Below are 18,542 nucleotides of genomic sequence, written 5' to 3'. Positions count from 1 at the left end.
GCGTTCCGCTCTGCTTCTGAAGCAAATCAGAGCAACTGGCAATTATCACGGGGCGATGGCAGGTACCATTGGATTACTCAGTATTTTTCCTATTATTTTTCAACTTTCATTTTCAGCTTTCAATTTATAACCGCTTTTTAACAATCCTGTTAGTTTTTATTGAATAATTTTACGAATTGATAAGAAAACGCTAATTAATAACGGTAACCGGTGTAAAGATGGATGGGATATCGCAGATGCACCGTTTTTTCCAAAGACCACTGATTTTACTTAGATTTTCAAACGCTTTCTGCCCGACTGATTAATGTATGATGCAGTTAGAAGGAAATGACAAAGAAAATGACTTATGGCGTGATCATTTGAAAAGTGTTAAATAAGCAGTGCATATTGATCACTTCCTGGTGTTTATTTTTATATAACAATTCGCGTGATAAAAATATTCGAAGAAGACGTATATCTTTAATTATGCTTTAATAATAACATATAAACGGACCTTATTTCAAGGTTTGAAGAGGTGAAACCACGAAGAGCTAGTTTAAAAAATGACATCTGCATGAAATCATTAAATTAATAACTATAAAAAATAATAACAAACCGCAAGTGCTGAGACGAAGCAACGTTAGGATTATAAGAAGGTCGAGGCAGATCGTTAACACGTAGCATTTTCTCCACTCATTCTTTTGTTATTTTATTCCGCATTGAATGGAATATTTTTGCTTTCTTTTGCTTTAAATTGACGATGGCTAGTTTATAATTGTATATGACGTAAACTGATGATTGACGTGACATTCAATGCCCATTCATTTTACTCCTGTTTCATCAAGTTCCAACAAGTTCATAGGTGACATGGTTAACAACCAATTTTGGAATATGTACAACAGACCGAGTGGTTTTAAGTTAGCGTAAGCCTGTGATTAATTAATTTTTAAAAAATTTGCCTTATTCTCGAATATTTTTTACATTGTTTAACCTAAAAAAAAAAAGTAACGATGAAAATAGATTATCGACCTGCTGGATACAAGAAGTTCTTTTCAGAGGATCTTCGGAAGGAGGAAGATCCTCGGAAAAGAACTTCTAAAAAAAACGTTTAATCAAAAAATACTTGAGTAGAGAAACTTTAGGTTATAAGCAGGGAAAGGCAAAATTCTGATGCCTTCTATTGGTAAATCCCGTATTGTTTATGGTCTCGAATCTGTTTTTTGATCTTTGTTTTACTAATTAAAAATAATTTAATTAAAAAATACTCCACATATTTAAAAAACGGTACTTTTAGGTGGATGCAGCAAGGTTAGGGTTATAAGCAGGATAAGGCCATATGTAACTAATCGTTACTTATAATTTCATTTGGTTCGAATTTTGCCCACGGGGCTTTTCTTAATTAACAATTAGGTCTGTTTTGGCGAAAGCGAGAGTGGAAAAGAACGACCATCAAAATAAGTCAGATTTTACACCGTTTAGCATCAACGAGAGTGACACTGTCAGGAAAATTGCCCGTTTTTCCGGGCGACTTTTAACTTTTTTCCTCACCCTGCAACGGCCGAGAGAGCAGACCGAGAAAAATGTCATTCAAGGGAAAAGCGAGCCTCAACAGGTCCCGTGGTTTCACGACTTGTTAAACCAATCTCATAAGTAACAGAACGTCAACAGCAAAGCCACAAGAATCAAAATCGAAAAATGCCATTTTCGAAAAAAGCAGAAATATTAATTATAGCCTTTATGTAAGGTCTTGGTTGAGATAAAAAAGTCAGTGTCACGAGCGGGATTCGAACCCACGACCTTCGGCTAAATACGCCGCTGCTCTACCACTTGAGCTGTCATGACTTCGATCCACTCGGACACCAACCTCCCTTCCCAACCCACCTTTAGAATTTTTCCTCCTTTTTGCCATTTTGCAAAAATTGTTATTTCAAGCAATACCTTACATACAGATTAATTAATTGAAAGAGGTTATTGGTTAATCGGACCACGAAATCTAATGGAATTAATTATATCGAATTCCAAAACGTAGATCAGAACAACGAGGCTTGGCTGATCAGGATTATCGGAAACGTGTAAACTGTTTTTATCTTTTGCTTACTAGTTGCATAATATTACAAACTATGATTGGGATGGTTTCAGCGATGTTTATCTATCTATTTTTATCCTAAATAAAACTGTTATTGCATATAGCTAGTTGTATCCATAAATCATTAGCGTGATAGGACGGACGAAACTATTCTAAATTTGCAAATATTGGGTGCAATTTAAAGCTCAAACTTAAGATCTTAATGCCTTTCCTGGTTTGTTTATTCGACAGAACATGTTCTAAAATTGATTTTTTTCTTAATGTTACAGAGAAGGGGTGGCATCTGTAGTACGGTGGCTCCTCAGGGAAGCAGAGATGCCTTCTTTGGAACCAAACCCGAATGGGGCCCTCGCTCTGCACTATGCTGCAGCGAGAGGCTGCCTCGACTGTGCAAGACTGCTGGTCGACACGAGCACTGGCCTGACGTAAGTAACTCCATAAAGTTACACAATTTCTTATTAACTAATTGCAATAATTATACCTCGAAACAGCTTTGAAACTTTAAACTTTAATAGATAGGAAACACATCAACTTCAACCTCATTGTGTATGTGGTCGATAAAAGAAAAAATATGCAGAAGTCTAATGATATCAATTATTATTGGAAGTATTTCCCTCGAATAGCCAGAATAGTTTAAAAAGATTTTCGATAAAGGCCTTTCAAGTGAATAAAACCTTACTAGGGTTTATGATGAACCAGGACTTTACTTTGGAGATGAACCAAGAAGTTACTTATTTGGACCGTCTTTACTCGCGAGTTTGTTAAATTACTAGGTTTCGGTACTGCGCCGTCTTCAGTGAAGAACTGCCCCAGACAAATTTAATTACCAAAAAATGCGAATTTAGATAGACCAAATAGGTAAGCCGGGTTTTTTAAAACACGGATTTAAAAAAAAAACTAAATTTGACTCCATTATATTGCGTGGTGCGATTGACCAAATAACTTCTTTCAATTAATTAATCTTTATGTTAGGTATTGGCTGAAATGAAAAATGGTAAAAAGGAGGGAAAATTCGAACGGTTGAGATTGGAGTTGGTGTCCGAGCGGATCGATGACACGATAGCTCAAGTGGTAGAGCAGCGGCGTATGTAGCCGAAGGTCGTGGGTTCGAATCCCGCTCGTGACACTAACTTTTTCCTTTATACCCATACCTTACATAATGATTAATTAACTAAATTTGAAGTTTCATCAGGCATCAACTTTACTAGAGTGGTTGAAAATTTTAACCATGATTTAAAAATCAAGTTTTGTCATTATTGAGAAGTTCTCTGGGTAAAAAGGTTTGCTTTTCACAAGCCCCAAATTTTTTAAAAATTTTGATATTTCTCGTTGTGGTTTGCTGAGAAATGAACCTGTAAATTGGTCGTTACCGATCGGTTTTGGTCTGCCTATCCTCGCTGGTATGTCTGACAGACGCGTTTCGGCATTTCGCCAACATTAGTGTTGTTATAAAATTTGTTCGTTGTATTGTGAAAAAAAATTGGAGGATTAGCGACACTATATATATATATTTCATAAAAGAACGTCTTTTGACCTTCAAGAAGAGAATGGTAAATTTGAAATTGACAAAAAATTATCAGTAAACTGATCATACACATGTACATTACCTTGTTAAAAAAAATCTGAGATGTAACGATACCACAATGTAAGAACGCCTTTTCACCCTCAGGAAGAGAAAAAAATTAAAAAAAGCCTTTTCAAATTGGATAAAGTATGTTAAGAAGAAGAAAAATAACTTTATTCTGGGACTGGTGTCCCCTTAGAATAATTTACATGAGACAAAATATAATAACCTTCTATGAAGTCACATAAATTTAAAAAAAAAAGGAAAAAAAAGATAGATAGAAATCGTGGCACAATGTATGCCAGTAAGGCGGGCCAGAAGAGAAAATTACGAGGTATATTAAACAAAGACAAAAATAATAAATGTTATCGTGAGGTCTCTGCTTGGAGGGAGAGGAGGTGATTATAAAGATGGGATTTAAATGAGGAGAAGGAGGCAGCGTGACGAATAGATAGGGGAAGGGAGTTCCAGAGTTTAGGGGCTCGGATCAGAAAGGATCTTTCGAAGGTATGGGTTGTATGTTGCGGAAGGATAAGGTCGATTGGGGATGAGCGGGTTTTACGGGTGTGATGTGAGGAGTTGAATTGGAGGGATTGGATGATATAAGGAGGACGACGAGTGTGGATGGACTGGAAAAGAAAGCAACCTAGGAAATACTGGGCACGGAAGGAGGGGAAAAAAAGTAAAAGTAAGTAAAAGTAAAGTATGCTAGAATCGTTGAACATTTTGACCATTATTAACTGATCAAATTTTGTCAACATTGGTAAGTCCCTTAGGTACAAGTTTTGTTCTTTCACGATAGGCTCCAAAACGTTTCTAAAAAGTTTGAGATTTTGCCATGTGATCTGTGGAGAGATAAGTGTGGGAATTGGTCATTACCGATGATTTTTGGTCTGTCATCATCGCTGTTTGGCCTATCACACCCGTTTCGCATTTCATTACGTTGAGTCCATTTTATTTATTGGTCTATTGACCAAATTACTTCTTTCAATTACTTAATCTTTTTATGTAACTCTTTTGTTGAAATGAAAAAGTCAGTGCCACGGGCGGGATTCGAACCCACGACCTTCGGCTAAATACGCCTCTGCTCTACCACTTGAGCGGCGTATTTAGCCGAAGGTCGTGGGTTCGAATCCCGCTCGTGGCACTGACTTTTCATTTCAACCAAAACCTTACATAAAAAGATTATGCTCAGTGTTGATTTTTCAAAATTTGTAGAGTACATTGTTAAAAAAATATCTGAACATTAGCGATACCGCACGGACCATCTTACATTTCATGTCTTTTTGCCCCTTTTGCCCAATGCCTTTTGACCCTCAGGAAGAGAACAAAAAAATTTGAAAACAATGAAAGCCACTTCAATTGGTTAAAATATGCTAGAATCGTTGAAACTTGTGATCATTATAAACAGATAAAATTTTGTCAACATTTGTAAGTCCTTTGGTTACAAAGGGTTTGTTCTTTCACAAGAGGTTTAAAATCGTTAAAAAAAAGCTGAGAGTTGTCCTTGTGGTCAACGGGGAGATGAACCATTAAATTGGTCGTTACCGATCATTTTTTGGTCTGCCTATCCTCCATTGTTTGGCATAGGAAGAGAATTAAACTTTCATAAAGAGTTTAGATAAAGCCTTCTCAATTGGATAAAGTTTTCTAGGATTATTGAACATTTGAAGCATTGTTTACGAATCATCAATTTGTATGTCTTCCAGTCCTTTTCCATAGAGGTTCGTTTTATCCCGAGAAGCTCCAAAACGTTTAATTTTAATTTCTTCATGTGGTCTGAGGGAGCTGAAGTTGGTCATTACCGGAGTTTTTTGGTCTTTTTATCTTCACTGTATTGAAGATAAAACTAGTCTAGCACACGCATTTCTGCATTTCGCCATTTTCAGTGTTGTGGTAAAATTCGTTAAAGTACTTTCAAATTGATTAACCTTGCTTGAATTGTTGGAAACTTTGACTCTTGTTAACAAAACAAATTCAACTTTGTACGTCCTTTAGATTTATTCATTCTTTCCCAAGAAATCCCTTCAAAAATTTATTTATTTTTTAAAATACGTATTTCTATGTATTTCTTTGCTATTTATGTATTTAATTTATTGTGTATTTATTTTAGTGAATAATCTGGAGTTTTCGGTTCTGCCATACTTCTAGGTTCTACCAGACTTTTATCCTTTCTTGACTTTGTTAGTACTAAACAATTTTTCTTTTTAATATGCTGGCTCTGAAGCTTTAGTGCAAACATAACGTTATATACATGAGAAAAAAGTTGATAGTTTTCTTGCTTGTAGCCTGTCAGCTTGTCAATCATGTGAGAGTAACTGTTGTGTTTGCAATACAAAGTCCAATAAAATCAACTGGCTAGCTTGGGAAGAACATCAAACATATTAGCAGCCAATGTCAATGTTAAAAGTCACTGGCCTTACTTAGAAATCTTGATAACGGCCATAGAAAGAAGTTGTTGTGGAGTCAGAACGTAAATCAAACGGCTTCAGCCGAGCCGAATGTGACATAGGCAAGGTCCAATGAAAGGGCAAGTAGTTCCCGTTAGCCTATAGCCTGTCCCGTTCTCCGACCATCTCGTTCCATATATACTCGCTCGCCAGTCGAAATCTCACAGCCCCAATTACAAAGAGACGCCCTTCCCAGGGCGTTTTGCATAATTTCTCCCTCGGGACATGAAATGCATTTGTCTCATGCATTAGTACCAGCATGCAGTACAATTATCACTGCTTAGATATACGATTTGTCTGTAAATTACACCTTTTGGATTTCAGGGCGAACACTCAGATGGAGAACGATGTGACGCCGGTCTATCTAGCGGCGCAGGAAGGACACCTCGAAGTGCTCAGGTTTCTCGTCCTCGAGGCTGGAGGGTCTTTGTACATAAGGGCGAAAGATGGAATGGCCCCTGTCCACGCTGCTGCTCAAATGGGCTCTCTCACATGCCTCAAATGGATGGTAAGCAAGGCCAATATTATTTCACTCTCAGCCTTTTTCTCGTGTCAATATTTGTATTTTTTATATTTTGTGCTGAAGCTTCACGATTGAACTTTACCTACAATTAGATGAGAACCAATCTTAAAAAAAAACCCTTCTTCACACAACAACAGCTAATTTACAGTATAAACTGTAAATAAGATTGTGAAAAATCTTATGCACTGTGTACAAAGATGGTACTTTCTAGTTGTGCCAACACGATTCACTAGTGGTAACCAAACCGCACTTTTAACCGATGTGGTCGCATTCCGAATCTTCATTGCCGACAGCACACGTAATGATTGATTTCTCGGTGTATAATCACTTCTGTCTTCAGAAATCAATTCATTGATGACGAAAGAGCCAACAGAATTACGAGTGTGCAAATTTCAATTCTATCATAATCAAAGTATAAAAGAATGTTGAAGAAACCCTTTAAAAATGCGTTCATAAAAACAATAAATCTATAGTGACATAGATTATTAATTCTTTGATCTTTTTGTATATGTAATTTTTATCATTGTTTACATTGGCTCCTTTATTCAAAAATAAACTCTTAATATTTTTTCTATTATAGATGTCAACATCAAGTTATGACATAAAATTGTGACTTTTGCATTCAAATATGCTCTGAAATCCAAATGATGAAGTTCTGTTTAAGTAGCACGATAAATGATAAAAAGTGCTACCTACTTTGCAAAACACAAAAAATAAATAAATGAATCTATGTGTGAGTAAATTTGAACATGATCATTTTCTGACCGAGAGACGAAGCAAAGTTGGTTAATTTTTTATTTAAATAGTTTTTGTTGTCAAATTTTTCACCTTCCAATGATGATAAATTTGAAACGACTCCACTGTTCATATGAATCTTTATAGGAGTTCAAAATTCTACGAGCTACACATATTGGCACAAACCTGTGTAAATAAATCAAAACTGGATATCTAAAATAAAATGTTAGGAGAGAGAGTTTTTGTTGATTTCATCCTTAACTTTCTTATTTATAATGATATAAAAACCAAATGTTGTTCGTATATGCTTAAACATGAAATTAAGCTCTTTAACAGTTTTAATACCATCGAATTTGAATGAAATCAATAGGAGTTATGAAATTTTAAATGGATCAAGTAGCGGAAAAAAATTGCCTCCAGACAAACCAGCCAAAAATGTTAATTTTATGTGGTATAAAAATTTGCATCTAAGGGTCTTAAGGGAGCTTTCAACATATCTAAATGTATTTTATTTTTAACAAAAATGTTTTTTCGTCTACGTCAAGCGATTATTAGTTTTTTTAGCGTTTTACATATCTAATCTCATTTAATCGATCCGGCAAATTATTGCGTTATACTAGGTAAACAAACAAATAAACGACCTTAAAATACACGCAAAAAAGACAGAAAAACCATATTTTAAACAATTTTCAAACAACAAAATTTTTTTAAAAAAATTTTCTGCCCTAAAGCCGATTGGCAAATATGCTTGGGCACGTGAAGTGAGAAATAAGAAACGATGTTATTCCATCATGAAACAATTTAGGAGAAATCAGATTTGTACTAAACAGTAATATGTGAGGAGGATTGGACACTAGTATGACCGACCACAAGTCAAAAATAATTATGCTATAATGAATAATAATAATATTAATATAAAAATTAATATATTATAATAAGAATCTAAGAAAAAGATGTTGGCAGCCTTCCTTTGGCAATCAAAAATCGTTTGAAATCCACACAGATACCACTTATTTTTAAGTAGTATTAAAAAAATCGTCCTGCTTAAAACCACTCAAGTTCATTGTTGAAAAGTTTTTTTTCAGTATCATTATTAAAGTGAAGGGTTTTTAGAAACCATATTTATTCTAGCTTATAGCCATATGGCCCAACTATTCGTTTGCCAAAATTGGAGCGTAACCAAGTGAATGGCAAACAATCATCAGTATACGCCATACTTAATTATTAGTTGCATACGCCATTTAAAATTCAATATAGCGTACAGGGCAGTAAAACAATAATTCTTTGTTCATGCGGGTTAAAGTTTAATAAAATCAGTAGTAAGAGAGCAAGTCGATAAAATAGCAGGGACGAGAATTGCCTCGACCTTCTTATAACCAAAACATTGCGAAGTTTCGCTCAGAAATCCCGCAGATCATTAATTTAAGTAGGCAGTTGGTAAAGTAAAAAAGGTTTAATAGTATTATTAATGATCGCTCCGTTTAAAATCTCTAAAATACTTTTTTTTGCTTAATACTTTTTAAAAAGGTAGTTCCTACTCACAGTAAGTTGTTTTGCAACGATCCGGATTTCGAGCCTTTTAGCTCATCATCAGGTTGAAGGACTTCTACAACGTGATGATGAGCTAAAAGGCTCGAAATCCGGATCGGTGGAAAACAACTTACTGTGAGTAGGAACTATCCTTTTAAAAAGTATTGAACACCACACTCACTCCATTATTTATCATTTCTATTTTTTTTTGCTTTGTTTTGGAACATTCAGCAAGAGTACGGACCTATGAAATATCAAATTACATTATTTAACATGTCTAGAAATTCAGAATCATAAAGCAATAAATAAATAACAAGTAACGAGAGCAATAAAGATTGATCAACACAATAAGTACTAAGAATAAAAAATTCGGTACGAAAACAACAATAACAACAAAGGATAATAACAACATGAACAAATAAAAGTGCAGACCTACTAAATAAAAATTACATTTTGACAAAACTAACAATTTGAAGACACAAACTAATAAATAAATAACAAGTGACAGATGCAATAATTAACTATCAACTAACTACAATAAATTCTACAGAAGAATAAATAAATATCAAACACTCGGGAAGCCAATAGCCGTCTTACGAGGAGGGAATCCCCGCCGGCCGCAGAACGCCAGCCCCGGAGAGGCTCTCGTCCGTATTTTACACAATTTAAAAGGCTACTGTTCTTCATAAAACAGGTGTTTCAGGAGGATGTGGATAAAAACCGATTACAAAATATGACGCATGGTCCTATGGAAAAGTCCACATCCCCCTCACATCCCGGGGTCTAAATGTCCAGCGCGTTTAGAGAGCCCGACCCGAAGACAGCTCCGCATCCGGGCTGAACCCCAAGGGGATTGAACTGACCTCTACCTTAACGATTTCACGTTTACACGTTGATGCCACTATTTTGTAAGAAATAATATATGACCTGGTATACGTCCACTCTCTTAAGAGCAAGTAGGCTCTCCAGCTGGCCGGTTTGTTGATTTCTTTTATGTTGTACATATTTTCAAGGAAGTCTATTCTGGTTAACTCGTATTCTGGACACTCTAAAATCAAATGTTTGATAGTTTCTGGTTGATCACAGGTGGCACAGTTTGCAAATGCATAGTTCTTGTATGTTCTAGGAACAATTTTGACCGTGAATTTTTACATTTCTAATTTGTGATTAACAGTACACTGTGATATATCTCGCAACTTTTTGTCAATGTTAAGCCCTATTCACAACTTAAATGGGTTATTTATCCATAGGTATCTAAAAAAAATTGAAATCGAGTAATATGGAGAAACATCATAGGAAAATCCATTTAGATAAAATGCTATTAGGTTTTACGGACGGCGAAAAGTGATCAACCCATCATAGATAGAAATCATTGGTTGATTGCTGTAAAAAAGCAATTTTGAGATAGTTTTTTTTGGTGCGGTATTTAATGCATTACAGTGATAATGATCTTTATGTAATGAATTGGTTGAGATAAAAAAGTCAAGCGTCACGAGCGGGATTCGAACCCACGACCGCTGCTCTACACTTGAGCTAACCTCACTTCGGTCCACTCGGACACCAACTTCCCATGTCTACCCACCTTTCGAATATTCCCTCCTTTTTGCCCCTTTTTCAACCACCTTACATAAAGATTAATTAATTGAAAGAAGTCATTTGGTCAATCGGACCACGAACCCTAGTGGATTTAATAAGTAATAATAATTATTATTTAGAAATGTTTTTATGCAAATGGTGCGTAAAATGATTAGAAAAGATCTCAGAAGGGTTTTTTCTTATCATAAGAAAAATATTTAAACAATCGGTAATAAAATGCATATTTAATATAATAAATAAGCAATTAACCTATTTCATTTTAAACGATAAGTTGCGTAAAAAAGATACTGATTTAGTTTGGCGTTAGCTTTCACTAATTAACTCTCAAATTCGAAAATCACTTTCATCCTGTGACGGATCTCATCGTAATCCACAGTTACTCATCATTCATCACGATTCACTTTCAGATCGAAGACCAAGGAGTTGACCCGAACCTGAGAGACGGCGACGGCGCGACCCCTCTGCATTTCGCAGCGTCCCGGGGACACGTCGACTGCGTCAAATGGCTCCTGAGACACGGCGCCCTTCTTCTTCAGGACAACTACGGCAAAAGTCCCATAAACGACGCTGCGGAAAATCAGCAGATGCAGGTGAGATAGCCTTTGAAATAAGCCCCCTCTTTTTTTTCCTTTTAGAATGCGTTTATTCGCTAACGCAAACAGTTGTGATACAGCTTTCACTCATTAACTCAGAAATCTGAAGATAACTTTCATAAAAGAATGTTCTCGTCCTGATTTAATCCATATATTTCTGGCATTCATTTGCGTACTTTGAACATCTTGAAAATAATTCCTGCTACATCAGCATAAAATATTTTCTAAGATCATGCTTATTTAACAATGAAAACAGGCAGAAAACATGGGTGAAGATCTCTGAATTTATAAAATTCTAAACCAAAATTATGAATTTCCTTTTTTAAATTTATTATTATTGTGTAATAGATATATATCGGTATGTTTGAAAAAAATCATTTAAGCCTAAAATGAAACTATTTCCCATGTTTTACTTCTTTGGTATAACAATAAATATAATCACACGCTTAAAATTATACCTATCATGTTTATTAAGTAATTTTTCGGTTTTTAAAAAAATAGTATAATCAAAATATTTTCTCTTGAATAAAATTGAATTTTAAACACATATTCTTCTTACTGAGAATGGTAGATAAACTAGATTTTCTCTTTCGCGATCGGGCTAATTTTAGGGCACACTTGAATCTTTCCTGCCTCTTGTTGACCTTCGATGTTTCATATAAAGATAGTGTTGAATTGATTATTTAAATAAATTGTCTCAGTCTGAAAATCTGAACTGATTTAATTGATTTTTTGTTTTGCACGAAGAATTAGTATAAGACTCACTTGTATCGCCTGATTTTCATAATGGCATTCAGCTTGCTTCATGCTATCGTCTTAAAATGTAATGGTGCTTTTTAAATCTGAATTGGTCAATCAACGAATCTAATTGATCATTCATTTCATCAGCCGGCTTAGTATAGGCCCATATATGATTTTTTCTATCCCTTCAGTAATATCCAACAGATTCATAGCATAATCTTTGTTATGATAATTATTAGTTCTATACTCAGAATATATTTGGGCATCGGATTTTTTTTTTGTTAATTTTTAGCTGATCTTCTGGATTTGTCGTTTTGTAAAGCAGGCTGAGATTAAGCCTCACTCGCCTCCTTGGCTAGGTATGTCGACCTTTACGAAAAATATAACATATTAAATATTCAACTCATTCTCTGAGATATTTCGTCTATGAAAAATGGTGGATAAACCAGATGTTTTGTTTGATTAGTAGGATAAGTGTAGGCCAGACCTGAATTTCATGTCTGTCAAGTTCAATTTCCGTACGATTTATCTTGTTATATTTAAATAAATTCAAATTTTATTTTTTTTAAACTAATTTTGAGTTAATCTGGTGGTAAAAATATTTTTAATCAAGAATGTTGATGATTTATTGGAACTAAACACACCAGTTATTTTTTATTCAATGTATTTCAGTCGTTAATGCATTTCGGGTCATGTCCCTGGTTCTTATTCAGAGCTGCAATACTATATTATATTGTTATTTATTATAATATATTATTATATTTAATTTATTATAACATAATATTGTAACTCTGATGATGGACCACAGACGTGGCCCGAAACGCATTAGCAACTGAAATATATTGCATAAAAAATAAATGATGCGTTTAGTTCAAATAAATAATCAATATTCATGATTTTAAATAAAATGTTCGCTTACTTAATCGGACGATCAATTAATATACTGGATTATTGGTTTTATGAGCAGACTGTGTGTAGGTCACACTCGAAAATTATTGTTATCATGTTAACCTTCAGAAATATCTAAAAAGCACAATAATAATATACTCTTGCGTTATAGTAATAGGTTATCGAAAAATATTTTCTGATGATGTTTTGTCTTATATAAAATTTATATTTCACTAATAAAATTATCAAATTAGTTATTTTCAACACATAGTCTGGGATGTTCCTCTTATGAAGAATGATCAATACAATTGAGTTTTCGTTTCATTAATAGGGTAAGTATAAGACATGAAACTTGTGTCCGCCATCTTCACTATTTGTACGTTCAGAAATTTGTTTCTTTTGAATCTATAATTTTTTATCGTTCAACTGGATTTATTAAATAAATAAATAATAATAAATTATACTTATTCATGAAATGACAAATTATATTCCGGCCACACAATTGTACCTACTGTTTGCCAAATTGATGTTAAATTCAATTGTGTTTTCTGTAATAATATTTATAAATACCATTGATAATCTGATAATTTATGCTGCATTTATATATACAGATTCTTTAGCATATTTGGGTTTCTTTTTAGAGACGAATATAACCTACACAATCTTTCTTTTTACTTGGTCTGCCGAAACAGCAGGCTTTTAGTTTTGGTTTCAATACACGAATTGATTCAACAATGTCAAACTTAAAAAGGTATTTCTACATCCAAAATGCGACAAAAAGTATATTGTTGACCCCTGTCTGATTATAATAAGGACGATATTTCTTGTTATATGTCTTTTTTTCGGTATAACATGAAAACGGGCACAACCTCTGAACCCTTGGTCCTACTACTTATATCAACACGTCGCTAAAATATTAAATACATTTAAATTGAAAAACTTTTTTGTAATTTGAATCCATTAACCTAAGATGAAAAGATAGCAGCTGAGAGATTTTGTTTCCAATCTAATTAGATGAATAGTATTTTCATTGCGATGTTTGAAACGAAGTCCCAAACTACTAGTATTTCTTCTCCTTTTTCCTTTGAACCTAGTTTAATGGGTTTAAATTTCAACGAGACATAAAGACCAGTTTGTGATGGAATGCCTGTAGATTGCTAGTTTGTCCAAACCATCCGCCTCCTCCATCGCGTTTTTTTTTCACATTCTGTTCAATTTTCTCCCACGATTTAAATCGGAATCGCAAACTTTACTGAACATTTGGGAAGCGCTTTAAATTAAGCACGATTTTTGTAAAATTCCCCGACTTTCATTTAAACACTAAAATTCTTACAATCAAATTAAATTTTTTCTAAATTATGACATCTTAAAATTTTTAAATATTTGCATTATTTCTGTTAGAAATAAAATAGAAAAAGAACCTGGTAGAGTATTTTCTTTTAATGGAAATTTAGTCAGTTTTTGAACGGCATGTTAAAATTTGATATAGGACCAAGGGGTTCAGACATTATCTTTGTTTTTAAGGAGAAACTTGAGTTTTACCGAAATCAAACCCAAAACCAGAAGTATTAACTATTGGTAATCAGATAAGAGTCAATAAAATTTTTTTTGTTGCATTTCGGGTGAAGAAAGAGCTACTGAAGTGAACATTATTCATGAACCACCCTGTAAGTGTACGCTTTAAAAATTGGTACAAATCGATTTTCGCTATTTCTTAAGTTCTGTGATTTATTATGTTAAACTATGTAAGGAATAGATTATTATTATTCTAGTCATTAACATGATCTATTGCAATTTTTCACCACTAAAAATAAAGCAAATGTTAAAAAAAATTGGTACAGATAAAAATAATACAACTTAAATTTTTTTCTATAAATGGCAAAATAATTTAGGCCTTATTTCACTTTCAATACACTGCCATCTTTTTTATTAAAACAAATTAAACTCTAATGGAATGGACAAGAGTGTGTCATTCTCAAGGAAGTGAAGTCCAAATTCACAAAGGAGTTGGTATTAATTAGACGTTGTGTGTACACGTAAAAGCTTGAGAAAGGGAAAATATATCTTCGAATACGTCCTATTCGCACTAGGCCGAGGAAATACGGAAAATAAATTGACAGGAACTATTGTTACAAAAAATATTTAACAACAGACTCCATAAATAATTGCTGGCTGTCACCTCTGAACGCTGGCCGTCATGGGATATTCCTTCAACGGCCTGTTTACGTTCATACTCATTCATCCAACATTCTCGCTAATAAATGCATTCATACACAAGTAAGAGTAAAGGACAGATTAGGGATGGTTAGGGTTTTTTTAAAAATTATATTAGGTCATATATAAGTATGATGGCCATATTGGCTTGTAAATATTGAAATAAGTTCTCCCGATCCTTACTTTGATCCTAGTGTAGGTCACACCATTCTCTATAAATTTTTAATCCCTCCCCCCTAATTTATTAGCAGTATGTCCACCAGAAGGTGGCCATGTCGGAGTCGGGTGTTGCCTATTGTCAGTCTTGTCATTGTAATTCTGTCTATTTTTCTTCATTTTTCACCACAGATAAACTTTATCTGGTAACCGCGTCTTGTAGTTAAATGCATCGCTTCATAGAGAATTTTGAAAATGAATTTGACAAAATCATAAATATAGTTGGTCGCAATTGACCAGTTTTAATAAATAAAATGTGAATTTGGCAAAAATTATTTATAAAATACTTGAATCAATCCTTTACCTTCTCAACATCGGAGAAATGTTTAATGCTCTCATATGATTCCAATCCTGCAATTGCTTCGGACGAGCTCCAGGCTTCCTGCGAACAAACGAATAGAGCAAATATAAGAATAAAAATTATGAAAGCAGAAGTATGAACCATTCAAAGCGATGCCATATTGGTCAATATTCCCATTCGTAAAAAATAACTACCTGGAGTCATGAATAACCTGGAACCAACGATTGTACAGTAGTTAAACAGACGCTATTGTACAAACTGCTGGCACGGTAGAAAAAACAAATTGTCAATCTACAAAATGCTACAAAAAAAAATTTGGACGAACTGAAGGGTACCTACACCAACATCCAAAGATAACAGTCCTTCCAATCCAGTCTTCAGAACCTCCAATAATGTTTCTTACTAAGTGTACAACATAAACCTTCACAATGACCTCAAAACTCTTTCGTATAAAAAATAATTCGCAAAATATTTTCCTGGCTCTACAATAAACTCCCCAATCGACTAGTACAATCCTTATTTAGTAGAAACCACCCCAACCTCATCAGGCGACTGAAGCGGAGATGGCCTCCCAGGTTAGTTCCTCCCGAAAGCTGGGGAAACAATGGTGGTTAACTCCCATCAGGGATGATCTAGCATATTTTCATTTGTTTTTACCTGCGATCTATAAAGCACATATTTACCTTTTAAATTTTTACAATTTCACCCTTATCGTTCTGCCAAAACATGCAGCTGATGAGACAATTTTTTTTACGAGGTCGAGAGTGTTTTTGACTATTTATTGGCAATTCACTTTTTTAATAGGTTCATATAAAAGCCAGTCTAAAATGTTATATTCCACGAATTATCACATAGAAAAGGTTTGTGGGAAACTGATCGAACCCTTCTCACCCACGTTTGGTCACTAGTGACAATAGACGCCGGGGCGATGTCCTCTCGTAACCGCTTCCATAATTGATTGGTTTTGAAATTCGTCCTTTTATTCGGCAAACAATGGTCGCCGATGGAAGAAAAACCCAAATCCCTGGAAGCTACATATCGCAATTAAGTCAATTTAAAAATATGTATCGCATGCATAATCAATTATTGTGGAATGTTGATGAAGTTTGTTTACTCTGCCAGCGATAATTAATCGAGTTGTGCTTTTATAAACGTTTATTATTGATTAATCGAATCTTATTAAAAAAACTGTTTTTCTGTCGTCAGTGTCTCAACGAATTGGTCCAGCACGGAACTAGTCCCGACTACAGCGAAGATGCGAGGAGGTACGGCAGGTTCCACGGATGCACTTGCAGAATCGCCGACCCGACGAATAGGGTAAGTGACTTCGTAACCGATAAGGTGCTTGTAGCAAAGTAAAAAAGACCGAACGCGAATGACTACTTTGCTGATTTTTCAAAATGATAAATTAAGCAAAGGACTTTGTCGAAATAAGCGAGGCTCGAACGACCAGGATGATCAGTGTTGAAAAAAAGGGCCGAGAAATTTATAAAAATTTACTTCATTTCTTGATTTTCGATTTTTCAGCTTTTGATCAATTTCTTGTTCGACAGAAATTGTACGAAGTGTAATTAAAAACGAAATTTTTGAACTTGAAAAACAAAATTTCCATCTGTTCCAACGTTTCAAACCTGATAATAGAGAGTACAATGCCAAAATTAAATTTGACTGCTTAAAAATTGTGAAAAAGCTTTTGTATCCCCTACCGTATAGTGTATTGAAAATTTGACAATACTTTAGAAAAGAAATCTTAACAACGGTATCTACAAATGTGCAAAAATTTATTTTAAACTGAAATAAGTTACTCTTACAACATCGGTATTTACATAATTTGTGGTAATAAACTAATAAACAACTTGATTTTACGACCCACATCGTTTTCTACTCTTTCTTTTCTTGCTTTCTTTCTCTTTCTCTCTCTCTCTTTCTTTCTGTCTCCCTCTCTCTCTCTCACACACACACACACACTCTCTCTCTCTCACACCCTCACATTCTCACACTAATTATTTATCTCCTTCAGGCAGTATGTCGGTCTGTATCTCTCTCTCTCACTCTCTCTCTCTCTCTCTCTCTCTCTCTCTCTCTCTCTCTCTCTCATATTTTTTGCCTTTTAGTAAGTCTATTATAAAATCAATGTTATCGATTGAGGATCTCGTTACAAAATGTATGAAATAAATAACAACCAATAGTTTTAATGATTTTTTAACGTTAAAGTCTATTTAATAATTCCATTATATTTATTATCTATTGACCAAATTACTTCTTTCAATTAATTAATCTTTTTATGTAGTCTCTGGTTGAAATGAAAAAGTTAATGACACGAGCGGGATTCGAACACACCACCTTCGGCTCAATACGCCGCTGCTCTAACCACTTGATAGCTCACGATAGCTCAAATGGTTAGAGCAACGGCGTATTTAGCCGAAGGTAGTGGGTTCGAATCCGCACGTGACACTAACTTTTTCATTTCAACCAAAACCTTACATAAAAAGATTAACTAATTAATAATAATTAATTTTGATGGTCATTGCATAGGCGGGTCCGTTTATTCGCGCTGTTTTAAATAATTGCCAAGCTTGCTATTTTCAATGAAGTCCAAATTTTACTATAAGCTTACTAAATTAATGTTACATAGAAAATAACTTTATAATATTACAAATTTTGAATCTCTTTCCCTCCCTCGCCCTCTCTTTGGCCTTTCTGTCAGTTTTGTGTTCATTGTTATATACCAAAACCATACTGAGAATTGAGATACATGTTTTTATTTTTGAGTAACCCTTTTTTCATTACTCTACGTTTCTGTCTCACTATCTATCTCTGCCTTATCTAACATCTTCAGGTGTTCAGGTGTAACATCTCTAAGGTGTTTGCAGCAAAGTAGACTAAACACGAATGACTACTGTGCTAATTTTTCAAAATGATAAATGTAAGCAAGGAAGGTCAACCTTGTCGAAATAAGCGAGAGTCCAAAGACCACGATAATCAGTGTTAAAAAAGCGATGTAATTTAGACAAATTTACTTGGTTACTTGGTTTCCGATTTTTCCGCTTCTGAACAATTTCCTACGCGGCAGAAATTGTAGGAAGTTTAATTAAAAATGAAATTTTTGAACTGGAAAAACAAAAT

At 34.3% G+C, this 18,542-nt stretch overlaps 2 protein-coding genes and 1 non-coding gene across 6 annotated transcripts in view; 2 read left to right on the top strand and 1 right to left on the bottom strand.

Annotated features, from left to right (window-relative positions):
* The window catches only part of LOC106662165 (espin), a 127,968-nt gene that overhangs the window by 71,427 nt on the left and 37,999 nt on the right, over positions 1 to 18,542 (top strand). For all 4 annotated transcript variants that reach the window (XM_014386014.2, XM_014386013.2, XM_024226949.1 and 1 more), the window contains exons 2-5: positions 2,335 to 2,490; positions 6,404 to 6,587; positions 10,871 to 11,053; positions 16,623 to 16,733. In XM_014386014.2, coding sequence (XP_014241500.1) covers positions 2,381 to 2,490; positions 6,404 to 6,587; positions 10,871 to 11,053; positions 16,623 to 16,733 — 588 coding nt within the window. In that variant the 5' untranslated portion in view covers positions 2,335 to 2,380. The remainder of the gene's footprint in view (positions 1 to 2,334; positions 2,491 to 6,403; positions 6,588 to 10,870; positions 11,054 to 16,622; positions 16,734 to 18,542) is intronic.
* Positions 1 to 18,542, bottom strand: part of LOC106662169 — a 108,717-nt gene that overhangs the window by 59,039 nt on the left and 31,136 nt on the right. Inside the window, exon 2 of the mRNA XM_014386015.2 lies at positions 15,420 to 15,497. Within this exon, the coding sequence (XP_014241501.1) occupies positions 15,420 to 15,497 (78 nt within the window). The remainder of the gene's footprint in view (positions 1 to 15,419; positions 15,498 to 18,542) is intronic.
* On the top strand, positions 3,119 to 3,191 carry Trnah-aug. The gene has a single exon. It is a non-coding gene; the product is annotated as a tRNA-His (tRNA).

Source organism: Cimex lectularius, unplaced genomic scaffold (genome assembly GCF_000648675.2).
Source record: "Cimex lectularius strain Harlan isolate CLEC.00 unplaced genomic scaffold, Clec_2.1 scaffold122, whole genome shotgun sequence".
Lineage (NCBI taxonomy): Eukaryota > Metazoa > Arthropoda > Insecta > Hemiptera > Cimicidae > Cimex > Cimex lectularius.
The sequence above is the reverse complement of the archived record's forward strand: the minus strand, read 5'-3'. Positions and strand labels throughout refer to the sequence as shown.